This window comes from Marmota flaviventris, chromosome 7 (genome assembly GCF_047511675.1).
Source record: "Marmota flaviventris isolate mMarFla1 chromosome 7, mMarFla1.hap1, whole genome shotgun sequence".
NCBI lineage: Eukaryota > Metazoa > Chordata > Mammalia > Rodentia > Sciuridae > Marmota > Marmota flaviventris.
Window position 1 is genome coordinate 94,229,090 of NC_092504.1, and position 14,980 is coordinate 94,244,069.

The following is a 14,980-nucleotide window of genomic DNA, read 5'->3' on the forward strand; positions in this document are numbered from 1 at the left end:
TCCCTAAATTCATTGCCCCAACTGCCTTTTTTACTATTCATCTACCTGATTGTCCAAATTCCTTAAATCTGTAAGCACTTTCTTATTGCCAAACCAATGGATTTTTAAAATTAATTTGTATTGTTAAATGCCCAAATACATTTATTTATTTATTTATTTATTTATTTTTTTTTTGTGCAGTGCTGGGGATCAAACCCAGGGCCTCATGCATGTGAGGCAAGCACTCTACCACTGAGCTATACCCTTCAACCCTGCATTTACCTTTTGTTGTTGTTGTTGTTGTTGTTTTATTAGTTGCTCATGACAATACAATGATCTTGACATATCATACATTTGAATCAAATGCATTTACCTTTTGAAAAATTAGAACTTTACAGATAAAAGTGAAGTACCCATTGACTATGCTATCAATATATGAAATTGTAATGCATCCATATCCTCTCCAATGGTAGTGTTTATTTAATTTTAGTGTTTTCAAGAGAATGTACAGTTATATCCTATTGCAGATTTATTTTATATTTACCTCACTACTGTCATTGTGCATCTTTTTATGTGCTAGAATATTTGTATGTCTTCTTTGATGAAGTGTCAGTTCAAATCTTTTGCCAGTTTTTAAAATTATGTTCTTCATCTTCATTATGAGTTTTAAATTACTTTTATATAAAGCCTTTTATCTAATATATGTATTGTCTAATATATTTTTTTTCTCCAAATGTGTGACCAATATAAATAAATTGAATAAAATAACAGAAATTTGTTTCTCACAGTTCTGGAAGTTAGAAGCCAAAATTTCTTCCTTTTCTAGTTCTCCTTTTTCTTCTATTCATTAAATATTGAAATGATCTAGTATCAGACCCTCTTTTTTTTCTTATTCTGACTCTGATTCTTCTCTTATATTGTAATGATTTCAAATCTATCTCCAAGCCACTTATTTTCAAGTCCATAACTCAAGTCCCCTATATTCCTTTAACTATAGGAGACACATACCGAGAGCTCTAAGTGGGAACATCACATCAAAGTAGAGGATCGTATCTTATGAGGTAGATGGCTAATCCTCAAAAACCAAAAGTGTTCCTCTGAAGTTTTGTTACTGTTTCAAATTATGTGACAACAATTATCATTTTTGAGTCCTTACCATGTGCTATGCAATCTTCTGTGAGCTTTATACATATTAATTCATCTTTGTAATGCTCATTTTAATCTCACATTATTCCAAACTAGAAAACTTAGAGAATGGTTAAATATATCACTTAACTTTGTAAGTAACTGAAATTACCTTGTAGCATGACTTCAGGGTTCACATTCTCAACCTTGTACTGAGACTATGAATATGTATGTAGCACTTTTGATAAAGGTGGCATTTCAAGTCAAGATAAGGAAGTTTTAGTTAAAAAGTATATTGGGATAACTGGAATATTATTTGAGAAAAATTAGGGTATTGTTAGGTTTTTTTGCTTCATAGTACATGTCTAATGAACTAAAGACTTCAACATAAAATGCACATTTTTAAAAAGTATATTTTTGGGGGGGTACTAGGGATTGAACTCAGGGGCACTGAGCCACATCCCCAGTCCTATTTTGTATTTTATTTAGAGACAGGGTCTCATTGAGTTGCTTCCTCACTTTTGCTGAGGCTGACTTTGAACTTGAGATCCTCCTGCCTCAGTCTCCTGAGCAACTGGGGTTAGAGGTGTGTACCACCATGCAAGGCAAAAAAAAAAAAAAAATTCTTTTAGTAGTACTTTTGATGATAGAGAAGAGGTATTTTCTTTTTCTCAAAATGTGTTTATTTTAAATTGACAGATAAAATTATAAGTCTTTATCCTGTATAATATAATATTTTGGAATATATATGCATTATGGAATGATTAAATCTAATGAAAATATGCATTACCTCACATAGTTATCATTTTTATGGGGAGATGTAATATCCATTTAGGATTAGTCATTAGTATAGTACATCATAACTATTGAATTTATTCCTTCTACCAAATTATGATTTTTTAACATTTCCCTAATATCCTTTCATTTTTTAAATAGTGTTTCAAGAGAAGATTTAAATTTTGATTTATATTTTATTAGTTTTTCTTTTATGGTTTGGGCTATTCTGAAAAACTTGCCATCCTCAACAAAAGTTATGTTAATTTTTTATACTTTTTTCTGAAAGTTTCATAATCCAAGCTTTTAAACTTAAGTGTACTACCCATTTCCAGTCAACTTTCATTGGATGCCATGAGATAAGAGTCAAGATTCATTTTTCCTATAATGCTATGAAGTTGTTATAATGACTTCCTCATTATATTATTTTAGCACTTCTGGTGAAAACTTATGCTTATATATTTTAAATTCTGCTTTGCCAAATATTAACATTACTCTGCTGCCATTCTGTCTGGAGTGAGATAATGTCTTAGTTTTGATTTGCATTTCTTTAATTGCTAGAGATGATGAACATTTTTTTATATATTTGTTGATTGATTGTATATCACCTTCTGAGAAGTGTCTGTTCTGGTTTGGCCCATTTATTGATTGGGTTATTTGGTTTTTTGGTGTTTAGTCTATTTTTGAGTTCTTTCTATACCCTAGAGATTAGTGCACTATCTGATGTGCAGCTAGTAAAAATTTTCTCCCAAGCTGTAGGCTCTCTATTCATTCACCTCACTGATTGTTTCTTTTGCTGAGAAGAAGCTTTTTAGTTTGAATCCATCCCATTTATTGATTCTTGGTTTTAATTCTTGTGCCATAGGAGTCTTATTAAGGAAGTAGAGGCCTAATCCGATAAGATGGAGATTTGGGCCTACTTTTTCCTCTATTAGATGCAGGGTCTCTGGTTCAATTCCTAGATCCTTGATCTACTTTGAGTTGAGTTTTATGCATGGTGAGAGATAGGGGTTTAGTTTCATTTTGTTGCATGTGGATTTTCATTTTTCCCAGCACCATTTGTTGAAGAAGCTGTCTTTTCTCCAATGCATGTTTTTGGTGCCTCTGTCTAATATAAAATAACTGTAATTATGTGGGTTTGTTTGTCTCTGTGTCCTCTATTCTGTACCATTGGTCTAATGGTGCCAATACCTTGCAATTTTTGTTACTATTGCTCTATTATTTAAGGTCTGGTATAGTGATGCCACCTGCTTCACTCTTCCTGCTAAGGATTACTTTAGCTATTCTGGGTCTCTTCATTTTTCCAGATGAATTTCATGATTGCTTTTTCTGTTAAATTGTTAAACATTTTTATTGAAATATAACTTAATGTTCAGACAAGTACAATGTACATAAATGTGTAATACAGTTCATTGCATAATTAAAAGGTAACTATTTACATCACCACCACACAGATAAAGCAATAGAACATTGCTAGAACCCCAGACCTGCAGTTATCACATGCCTCACAATCACCTATCTCCTCCACACAGATAATCACTTCACTAACTTTTAATAGTATAGTTTAGTTTGTTTCTAATTTTGTTTTATATAAATGAAATCATGCAGTGTTTATTCTTTTGTGACTAGTGTGTTTCACTCAACATTATGTTTGAGATTGAACCATGTTATTGTATATTAATGTATTCATTCATTTTCATTGTTGTGTAATATGTCGTTGTATGAATATACTAAAGTTTATTTACTTATTCTATTGTCAATTTATATATTATGAATATTCTAGTGTATAGATCTTGGGATACGTGTACACAGTTTTCTATAGACATAGAAAGGGAATGTTGATTCATATGGAAAATATGTAGTTCTATAGGTAGCTTGTCATATATTTTTGATATTCCTAATTTATACTCTCATCAGTAGTTGATGAGAATTTCTGTTATTCAACATTCCCACCAACTTTGGAATCATTATAGTCTTTTTAAAAATTTTTAAGCCATTCTAATGACTATGTTATTTCTTTGAGATTTTTATTTGCATTTTCCAGTGAGGCTGAAAAATGTTGGTTCCAATTTATTTCCTATATTTGTAATGGAGTCTTGATTGTTTTTTCCATTGATTTGTAGAAGTAATTAAGATATTCTAGGTACATTTTTTGGTGAAAAATGTTATAAATATCTTCCATTCTGCAACTTCTCTTTCACTCTCATTTAATGATAGAAAATTTTAGTTTTAATATAGTATAATTCATCAGTTTTCCAATTAAAAATTTTGTGTCATATTTACAAAATCATCCCTTATCCCCAAATTCAAAAAATATTCTTCTATATCATCTTTTAGAGCTGAGTATATTGGCACAAGTCTGTAATCCCAGTTACTTGGGAGGCTGAGGCAGGAAGATTACAAATTTGAGGCCAGCCTCAGTAACTGAAAAAAATCCTGGCACAGAATAAATTTATAAAGGGTTGGGAATGTAGCTCTCTGGTAAAGCATTTGTATAGCATGTGTGAGGCTCTAGGTTTAACCCCCAGTACTGGGAGAAAAAAAAAATGTTCTGGAAATTTTACTGTTTTATCTTTCACATTTAAATCTACAGTCTATCTTAAATTGACTTTCTGTTTTTGATATGAGGTAGGGCCAAATCCCTACCCTCCATGAATATCCAGTTAACCTAACACCATTGACTAAAGAATTATTCTCCCCATTTCCATTGTTCTTAGTGTCACATTTGTCATAAAGTGACTTTCCACATATGTATAGGTCTGTTTTTAGACTCTTCTTACCCAATAGTCTATTTTTCTATCCTCTGCCTTAATTATGGTAACTTTATAATAATTCTTATACAACAGAACTATCACTTTTATGATCTTCAAAAGTGTCTTCTCAATCGGTGCAGTGGTGCATGCCTGTAATCTCATTGGCTTGGAAGGCTGAGGCAGGAAGATCACATGGTCAAAGCGCAGTCTCAGCAACTTAGTAGGGCCTGAAAATAAAAATTAAAATGGCTGAGGATATGTTTAAGCACCTCAGGGTTCAATCCCTGTTGTTAAAAAAAAAATAGACTATCTTCACTATTCATAGTCCTTTATATTTCCATATAAGTTAGAATCAATTTGTCTATTTCTGCCAGAAAAAAAATAGTATTTTGATTGAAATTATGTTGAGTCTATAGGTCATTTGAGGGATGATTGACCCATTTACAATATTGAATTCATTCAGTCTATGGTCTACCTATCACCATTTCTAAAACTTTTCTCTAATTTTTTTAAGGTTCTTTTTCCTATGTGTCTTGCAAATATTACACTTATTCCTAAGTAATTGATAGTTTGGGTGCCATTATAAATAGTAATTTTATTTTTCATTATATAATTTGTTGCTGGTATTTAGAAATACGATTTATTTCTTTTTATGCTGTTTCTGTTTCCAAAAGCCTTTCTATACTAACTTTTTAATTCAAGTAACTTTTTTTTGTTTTAATAAGTTACACATGACAGTACAATGACCTTGACATATCATACATTTGAATCAGATGGGATATAATTTCTCATTATTCTGAATGTACAGGTTGCAGAATCACATTGGTCATGCAGTCACGTATATACACACAGCAATAATAATGTCTATTTCATTCTTCTGTCCTTCCTTTCCCTTCTTCCTCTCCCTTCCCCTCCCATCACTTCTTTCTAATTCAAATAAATTTTTAAAGTTCCCTTTTATTCTTACATTTTGCTTCTATAAGATGATGACACAAATTTTCTGTTTGATTCAGTATAGTGAGTTACATTGATTTTCTAAAGTCATACATTCACTCATGAAATAAATCAAATTTAGAATTCATACTTTTCAACTTTCCTGTACCATTTAGTTTTATGTGTATAGGTATACATGTATATGTGTATAATTTTAGACACATATATATAGGTAGTACCTAAAACACTTTTTATGTTTCCCTCCCACCATTATATGCACAATAACAACTCAGAGCTAATTTTTTTAAAAATTCAGAGAGATTGTCTTATAACTTGTCCCTTGAATCCACTGTAGGCCAATTTCATTTCATTTTTTCAGTATGCTTTCTTTTACATTTTTTTTACTTTTCTTACTTTTTCTTGGACTAACAGCATTTTGTTTGTTGAACTTTGTTTTATTCCTTTAATATTTAGAAACTCATTTTCTCAGGAATTACACACAATTATGGAAAACACATATAAGTTTAAAACATGTTTTCACTTTTTTCTACTATTTCATTCTCCCACCAGTTGATATAATCTAGAATTTTAGTCTAAGATTATTGCAAAGGTTTCTTTACAGCTAAATTTTTTATAGATTTATCAGTAAGCTTTGATGTTCATTCTGTTTTATATAATCATCACCATCATCCTCATGAGCTGGGGATGTGTCTCACTGGTAGAGAACTTGCCTAGCATGTGCAAGTATCCTGGGTTCCATTCTTAGCATCCCCAAAATAATAATAATAATAACAATAATAATAATAATCATCATCATTGCAATTATTTATATAATGCTTGCCATATGTCAGACATTTGAAATACTTGATCATTATTAATTTACTTAATCCTGACAAAAAGTACATGCTATTATTATTCCTATTTTTCATGTAAATAAAGCAAAAAAGATATAATGTGATTCTCCTATGGTCAAATAACTAATAAGGTAGAAATGAGATTTGAAGCTACAACTATGACTCAGCTTAAAGCCCCCCAGTCTAAACTATACTGCCTTTATCCTTCTTTCAGATATATATTTTTTATACTAAATTTTCTTCCCAATGAGTTGATCTTCTAGTTGCTTTAAAACTGATCAGTAGGTGATAAACTTTTGTCTTTTGAATATCTGAAAATAGCTTTTATATAGCTGAGTATTGGTTGTAGTTCAAAATTTTTTCCCTAAATAATTTGAAGATATAACAGCTATCTCTCTGCATTAATTTTGCCCATGAGAAATTCGTTATCAAACTAATTTTTAATTCCTCTTTTTAGGTAATCTCTTTCTTTCCCTTTGGAAGTTGGTTTTCTGAATTTTTCTAACTATTTGTTTCTGGCTGCACTATATATGGTCTTTGGACAGCAACACTAGTTATTACCTAAAAGCCTATAGGAAATATAGAACCTTGGACCCAACCCCCCAGATCTTGTGAATCAGAATGTTCATTTTAACTAGATTCTTATACAATTTATTTGCATTCTAAATCTTTAAGATTATTTGAACATTAATGTTTGAAAGTAATAATCTCAGACAAGTCTTCTTCTTTAGTGAAATAGCTCAACCATGTAGAAGAACAGAAAGAATAATATAATGAAGACCCAAATACCCATAACTTAGGCTTAACAGCTCATGAAGAAAGTAAATTACAAACATGATGATATTTCATCCCTATGTTCTTTAGTATTCATCTCTAAAAGCAGAGGGCATTTGTCTAACTAAATTCACAATAATTACTTAACGTCTTTAGGTAGGTCTCTATACAATTTGTTCCACATCGTATTTGGAGATATCTTTTTTTAAAAAAGAGAAAGATTTCTTTTTTTAAGAGAGAGAGAGACAGTTTTTTAATATTTATTTTTTAGTTTTCAGTGGACACAACATCTTTATTTTATTTTTATGTGGTGCTGAGGATCGAACCCAGCGCCCCGCACATGCCAGGCAAATGCGCTACTGCTTGAGCCACATCCCCAGCCCTGGAGAGATCTTTTAATCAGAGAATTGTTATAGGTACTTTTTCAGCTCTTGGTTATACCTTTTAAAGATTTTAGTATACTTTATCTCTCCAACCCTCTCTTATTATGTCCTTTTTAACTCTCTCCTCTGTGCCTATTAAGATATATGAGTGTATGTATTTTATTTGTTTATTGTTTTGTATAGTCCATACTAGAAAATTCTGTGCTCCATCCTCCAGCTTATTAACTTATTCTTCAGGTATGCCCATATCACTTATTTTTTTATTTTGACAATTGATTGTTTGTTTCAAAGGATTATGATTAAAATTTATGAAAAAGCACAATTTATAATAGCTAAGCTATAGAACCAATCTAGATGCCCACCCACAGATGAATGGATAAAAAATTATGGTATATATACACAGAGGAGTATCACTCAGCCATAAAGAAGAATGACTTTATGATAGTCTTTGGTAAATGGGTGGATCTGGAGACTCTCATGCTCAGTGAAATAAGCCAATCCCCAAAAAATCAAAGGTCGAATATTCTTTCTGATATGTGGATGCTAACCCAGAATAAAGCATGGAGGGAAAAGAAAAGTTCAGTGGATTAGAAGTTCAGTGGAAGAGAAAGGGGAATGAAGGGAAGGGAGTGGGAATAGGAATAAGAAAGACAGTGAAATGAATCTGACATAACTTTCCTGTGTACATATATGAATACAACATGGTGAATCCCAACACTGTGCACATTCCACAAGACTGGGATGCTAATTAGAATACAATATATTTAATGCTTACATCAATACATCAAAATAGATTCTACTGTCATGTATAACTAAAAAGAATAAACATTTTTTAAATGTAAAAAAAATTTATGACTAGATTCAGTATACTTTCATTATTCTGAGGATATTTACATTTATTCTAAAGTCTTGTTCTGGTTTATCTTTAAAGTATATCTCTTAAACAAGATATAAATTTTTCCACTTATTAAAAATAATACTTCAATTCAGAGTGTTGTCTTTCCTCTTAATATTTGGTGATATTTTAATGGGTGCTTACATGTGTGTTTGAGACTTTGCGTTAACTTGTGGTTACCCTCTGTGCTATTGCCATCTTACAGAGAATAGGCCAATTCTGCTACCAAGAGAGATAACTAAACTTCCTGAAGCAAAGGCTGAGATTAGGATTCTTATGCAAGTTATTTTTTGAGGAAACCAGTGAAGGAAATGAAGGAAGCCAGATAGGACTGGGGAAAATCAAATGGTCCCAAACTTTGCTACACATTAAAATCACCTGGGGAACTTTTAAAAGTTACAGCTTTTAGAGGAGTGATGTCAGCAGAATAGGAAGCCCCAGGCTCTCCTTTACCCACAAAGACACCAACTTCACAACAATATATGGACCACATTGCTCTTGTGAGAACTCCAGAAGCCACTTGAGGGGTTACAGTGTCCCAAGCAAATGCAAAACTGAGAAGAGATGAATTGGAGAGGTTAGGAAATTCTGGTGTGTTTAACCACCATAACCCATTCGCCTCCCTGCACAGCTTGGAACAATTGGGAGAAAACTCTCACCTCCCAGTTTCTCCCTGAAGAGGGAAAAAGAAAGGTGGAACATGCGACCTGTGTTTTGACTTTTCAGGGGATGTCCAAGAGATTGATTTCTATGTCACTGACTGGGAGCACTGATGGAAAAGGAAGTGAAACACTTTGGATACCTGAGGTCCACTGTAAACAAAGGTAAGTCCTGAAGGTTACTAGAGCACCAGGGAGATTACAGGTCCACAAAGAAACATGAGGGGACGCTCCAGAGTAAAACAAAGGTGACTTCTTCAGCTGAGAGATAACACACGCAAGACCAGAGAACATGCTTCCCCAGATAGATTTATGAGGTCCCCACAAGTTATAAATGGACTGATAGGTCAAGTTCTTTATCTCCAAAAAGACTGTCCGTAAAGGCTGGGAGAGGTAGCTGTTTTCCAAAATGCCCAAATTTCAAAAGAGACAACAAGGCATACAAAGAAAAAGGGATTCACAGCTCAATCAAAGCAATGAATTTCCAGAAACCAACTAATCAAAATAATCATCATAAAAGTCCTCAATGAACTATAAAAGAGAATACACACAGACAACTAAATGAAATCAGAAAGGGTACATGAACAAAATTAGAATACCAACAAAGAGATAGAGCCATAAAAAAGAGCCATACAGAAACTCTGGAGCTGAAAAAAAATAGTAACTGAATTTAAAAATACACTAAATGGGATCTGCAAACTACTGGATCAAGCAGAAGAATTGATGAACTTGAAGATATATCATTTGAAATTACCAAGTTGAAGAAGCAAAAAGAAAAATAAATGAAAAAGAAGAAAAATAGAGCCTAAGGGGCTTATGGAATGCCACTGAAACTTGTAAATCTTCAATAATAAAAACAAGCAGTGTGGTACTGACATAGACACATAGATCAGTGGAACAGAATAGAGAGCCCAGAATCAAGCCCTCATAAATAGGAAAATGTGATCTTTGACAAGGGTGGTAGGAATGGTGTGGAAGGTAGATTTGCTTGGCTGTTCTTACAGTGGTAATTCAAATAATCACTTGGTCTCTTCATAGATCTTCCTGCTCCAGCATCTACCTATTCTGGCCTTGGAGCACCTTTAAAAGTACACCATATCTTTGGTAGCAGTCTTTGTTTATATACATTTTGGCTTATGGTTTCCTTTTTAAATCCTAAATTGTATCTTACCTTGCTGGAATATGTGTAGTTTTGTGTCCATTTAGGAGTCCCCTTTTGTTTTCTAGTTGGGTTATGGATTTTCATATTATGTTTATATCTTCACATGAAAGAATTTATGGACAGAGGGAGAACTGCAATTTGTGCTCAATCCAGTATCTCTAGAAAATTTTAACCAGCACTAAAGATCTCATGGACCATTTTATCACCATTAAGTGATTTTCATTCAAAAGCAAGAGGTTTTTTTTTCATATGAAATTGTTAGAAAGGTTAATATATTTCTTGTAAAGTTTACATAAAACACTTGTTAAAAGCACATTTTAAAAACTGGTTTTCAAAGTCTTTCTTTCAGTTTTGTACTAGGTGCTGTCTCTCCTGCTGTTGTTGTTCCTTCCATGCTGCTTTTGCAAGAAAAGGGATATGGCATTGAGAAAGGCATCCCAACCTTACTAATAGCTGCTAGCAGTTTGGATGACATCGTGGCTATCACTGGGTTCAACACGTTCTTGAGCATAGTCTTCTCTTCAGGTAAACAACACAGCAACTGCCGTGGCATTCCCATCTTTTTTTTTTTTTTTTTTGTATTCCTTTAAGCAGACTTTCTGACTTTACTTCTTCATTTATTAACCAAGACTTTTCAGTCTCACATCTTTTATATTCTTTGTAGAAAGTTCATTCTAACCCAAGGAAGAAATTTCAGTGATTTGAAAAACTACTACTTAACAAAAGATTTCAGTTAATTTCATAATCCATATTATTACTATTTATCTGCTTGTGATGCTTTGGAATTTCATGATAGTTTTCATTAAGAAAAAGTTAATCAGCAGTATTATTACTACTAGTAATATCTTAATAGGTATTTTTAAAATGTAACTTTTTATCATTCTAATAAATCATTAGTTCTACTATTAAGACAATTTAAACATAAAAACCCAGGACAACCATGTGCCTTGTTTGGTAATGATGGGACAAGATCCTACTACACAGTTCTGATTCCCAGGGTGGTATCAGGTCTCAAAGGTTACTGCAGAAGCGTGAAAGTAAGCATTTGTACATTTATTATGCTTTAATTATCTATAGTGTTTGAAATTCAGTCTTCTGTATTACTGAAACATTAAAATATGTTTTATGTTAAAAAGTAATAAAGAGCTGAAGTTATAGTGCTGTATGAAGTTATAGTGCTATAATCTCAGCTATTTAGGAAGCTAGGGCAGGAAGGCCATTTAAGCTCAGGAGTTCAAGGCCAGCCTAAACAACACAGTAAGATGCTCTCAAAAAAATAGTAATAATAATCAAATAATATAAATAAACAGGGAGAAAAAAGATAGATTAAAAATTTTTCCTTCTGACCTTTTGATGTAAAACTACCCAGACTTCTCCCTTCACTTCTGTTCTGTTCTCTTCTTTCCCTGTTTTGCCCTTCCAGTATTTTCATAAAAATTATTGAACACTGATAATACATTCTTGTCATCTGAGTTGTTTTTTAGTTAACTATATTATTACAAGCATGTTTCTTTTCATAGAGAATATATAATATATGTATTTTCATGTCCTTTTAATGGTTACATAATATTCAGTGGCCTGCATCAGAATTATTTAACCTATTCAAAATAGAAATTGACTCCCATGTTTACCATTAAAATAATGCTTGGTACTTAATCTTAAAATTTCTTAATCTTAAAGTGAAATTGTTGGTATAAAAATGTATATAGTTATAACCTTTTTGAAACAAATTGCTAATATGTCCTACTACCCACATAGGCTTGCCATTTTGTCTTTTCAAAACTAAGTATTAGAGCCAACTATAGTGGCATGCACCTCTAGAGTCAGCTACTTGGGAGGCTAAGGCAGGAAAATCACTTGAACTTGGGAGTTTGAGGCCAATCTGGATACAATAAGGAGATACTATCTTTAAAAAATAATATATAGTACTAGTCTTTTCCATTTTTGCTAATTTGACAGGTGATAGGTGAAAGTAGGATCTCTTTAAATAAGTACTTTAAATACTTTATGTACTGGTGGTATTAGACAAATGTTTATGTTTATTGGTCATTAGCATTTTAGAATGTTTTGTAAATTGCTTTTTCTGAAAATTTTTTGCCTATTCCTTATAGATGTGTTTATCTTTTGTTCTTGTTGATGTATCAAGATTTGGCATAAGTAGAGCACTGTGGTGCAAGCCTCTAATCCCAGCTACTTGGGAGACCTGGGCAGGAAGACCAAAAGTTCAAGGCTACCCTCAGGAACTTAGCAAGACTCTGTCTCAAAATACAAAAATTTTTTAAATTTGGAGATGTGGCTTAATAGTAGAGTGCCCCTGGGTTCAAACCTCAGTAACACACACACACACACACACACACACACACACGCACACACACATTCTGCATAAAACATAAAACCTTTGTTTTATATGCTATAGTTTTCTTATTTATTGTTTTATATGCTATAGTTTTCCTATTTATAGCATGTCATTCAGATATTATACATTTTTAATTGTGAATTCTGGCAATATTTTTTCATGATTTGTATCAGCCATTCCTTCTAAAAATATTTTTTTGTGTTCCTCTTCCATTATGTTAATTACTGTGCCAAATACTGAGGCTAAACAGTGAACAACAATATTTGTTTCTATTGAGAACTTTCTTAGTATTTGTAAGTTCCATATTTCCACTTATTTACAGGTAAGGAAATGAAAGAACAGAGGTTAGGTAACTTACTCAAGGTCACAGATCTACTAGGTGAGTGAGCCAAGATATAAATCTAGTGGTCTGATTCCAGAGTAACACCTATTCTGTGCTATACTATACTGTCTCCTGACAGCAAATAGACATGTCCATGTTCTGAAGAAACTTATCTTTAAAAAAATATTGCAAATATGGTAAATAATATGTAGTATAGGGTGCTGGAGGAACATATCATAGGAGTCCAAACCTAATTTGTAGAGAACTAAAAACCATGAAAAACCAAGCAGATACGTGTTTAAACATTCCTTTTCAACTTTATGACTTTTTAAGGACTTTGAAGGTTTTATTTTATTTTTTACATTAAATCTTCAGTACAATAATATTTTGAAACATGGCAGATATTGAGATCTAACTTTATTTTTAGCCAATATTACACAGTAGTTTCAACTTGTTGAATATTATGTCTCTCAATTTAAGGAAATGTTATTGCAGGGTGACCAGCACCCCCCAGGGTAGGTTCCTGCTTAGGAGGTATGAGCTACCTGGGAAAATAAAAATAAAAAATCTGAAATAATTAGTAAGAAACAGAGACAGAGCTAGAAATTATATATAAAAAGCAGAGTATCTAATAAGTCTTCCAGTCCTGATAGGATCTGCAACTGAACAACTGAAAAAAGCCTCTGATTCTTTAAGGGGGGAGTACATCAAAAGCAGGGATAAGGTTTCAGCAGGCAGAGTCTTAGGTGCTTGCTTTCAGTGTGCCAAGGGTCTTGCAGTAAATAGGTTGATTGGCGTTTTGGCAAGCCACACCCATCTCCAAGAGACTGTGTGGCTCCAGTAGGTCACCCCATCTTTGATGCTGTGTTAAACTTGGGATGGAGCTAGTCAGGACGTCACGTGAACCAGGTGTTCTCAAACCAGCAGGGTTGCTGCTGGGAGTTCCTGATGCCAGGCTTTCCTGCCTAATAGCTTCAACATCATTTTAGTTCACGCACAGTTCATTGATGGCTTCCCACAAAATGTCACCTTTATCATACTGACCCTCCTAAAAAAACACCAAGTTGGTTTATTTCAATTTTTCACAATTCTATTTTTTATTGTGGTAAAAACACACATTTATCCTTTTAACCGTTTTAAGTGTATAGTTCAACATTGTTAACTGTATTCACATGTTGTGTAGTGGATCTCTAAAACTTTTTCATCTTGCAAAAGTGAAACTTTATATCCATTTAACAACTCCATTTTCCCTTCCCCCCGGCACTGGAAACCACTTTGTTACCATGATTCTGACAAATTACACAAGTGGAATAAGTGACTGACTCATTTCAGTTACCTAATGTCCTAAGGTTCATCCATGTTGTAGTATGCAATTTCTTCTTTCTCATAACTGACCAATATTTCATAGAATATTTATACCACATTTTCTTAACTCATTCATCTGTCAATGGACATTTGGGATATTTCTACCCCTTTGCTATTGTGAATAATCCTTCAGTAAACATGAGTATGCACATATTTTCTCAAAAGCCTGCTTTTTGTTCTTTTGGTTGTGTACCCAGAAATGGAACCTCCAAACTATTTTTTGTAGTAGCCACTGCACAGTTTTACATTTCCGCCAACAATGTACAAGGGCTCCAATTGTTATTTCGTATATATTGGTTATCCTAATGTATGAGTGGTAACATCTTATTTTGGTTTTGATTTGTGTTTCTAATAATTGCAGATGTTGAGTATCTTTTCATGTTTATTGGATATTTATATATCTTATTTCAAGTCCGTTACTGCTGCTATAACCAAATACCTTACTGTAGGAAATTTATAAATAACAAAAATTTATTTCTCATGATTCTTGAGACAAGGAAGTCCAAGATCAAGGCACCAACAATTTGGCATCTGGTGAGGATCTTTTCCTCATAGATGGCAACTTCTCTGGGTCCTCATATGGTAGAAAACAGAAAACAGCCTCCTTTAAATCCCTTTTATAAATGCCCTGTTCCCATTCATGATC

At 32.9% G+C, this 14,980-nt stretch overlaps 1 protein-coding gene across 1 annotated transcript in view; it reads left to right on the forward strand.

Annotated features, from left to right (window-relative positions):
* Positions 1-14,980, forward strand: part of Slc9b1 (solute carrier family 9 member B1) — a 113,570-nt gene that overhangs the window by 18,943 nt on the left and 79,647 nt on the right. Inside the window, exon 6 of the mRNA XM_027935469.2 lies at positions 10,641-10,816. Coding sequence (XP_027791270.1) covers positions 10,641-10,816 — 176 coding nt within the window. The remainder of the gene's footprint in view (positions 1-10,640; positions 10,817-14,980) is intronic.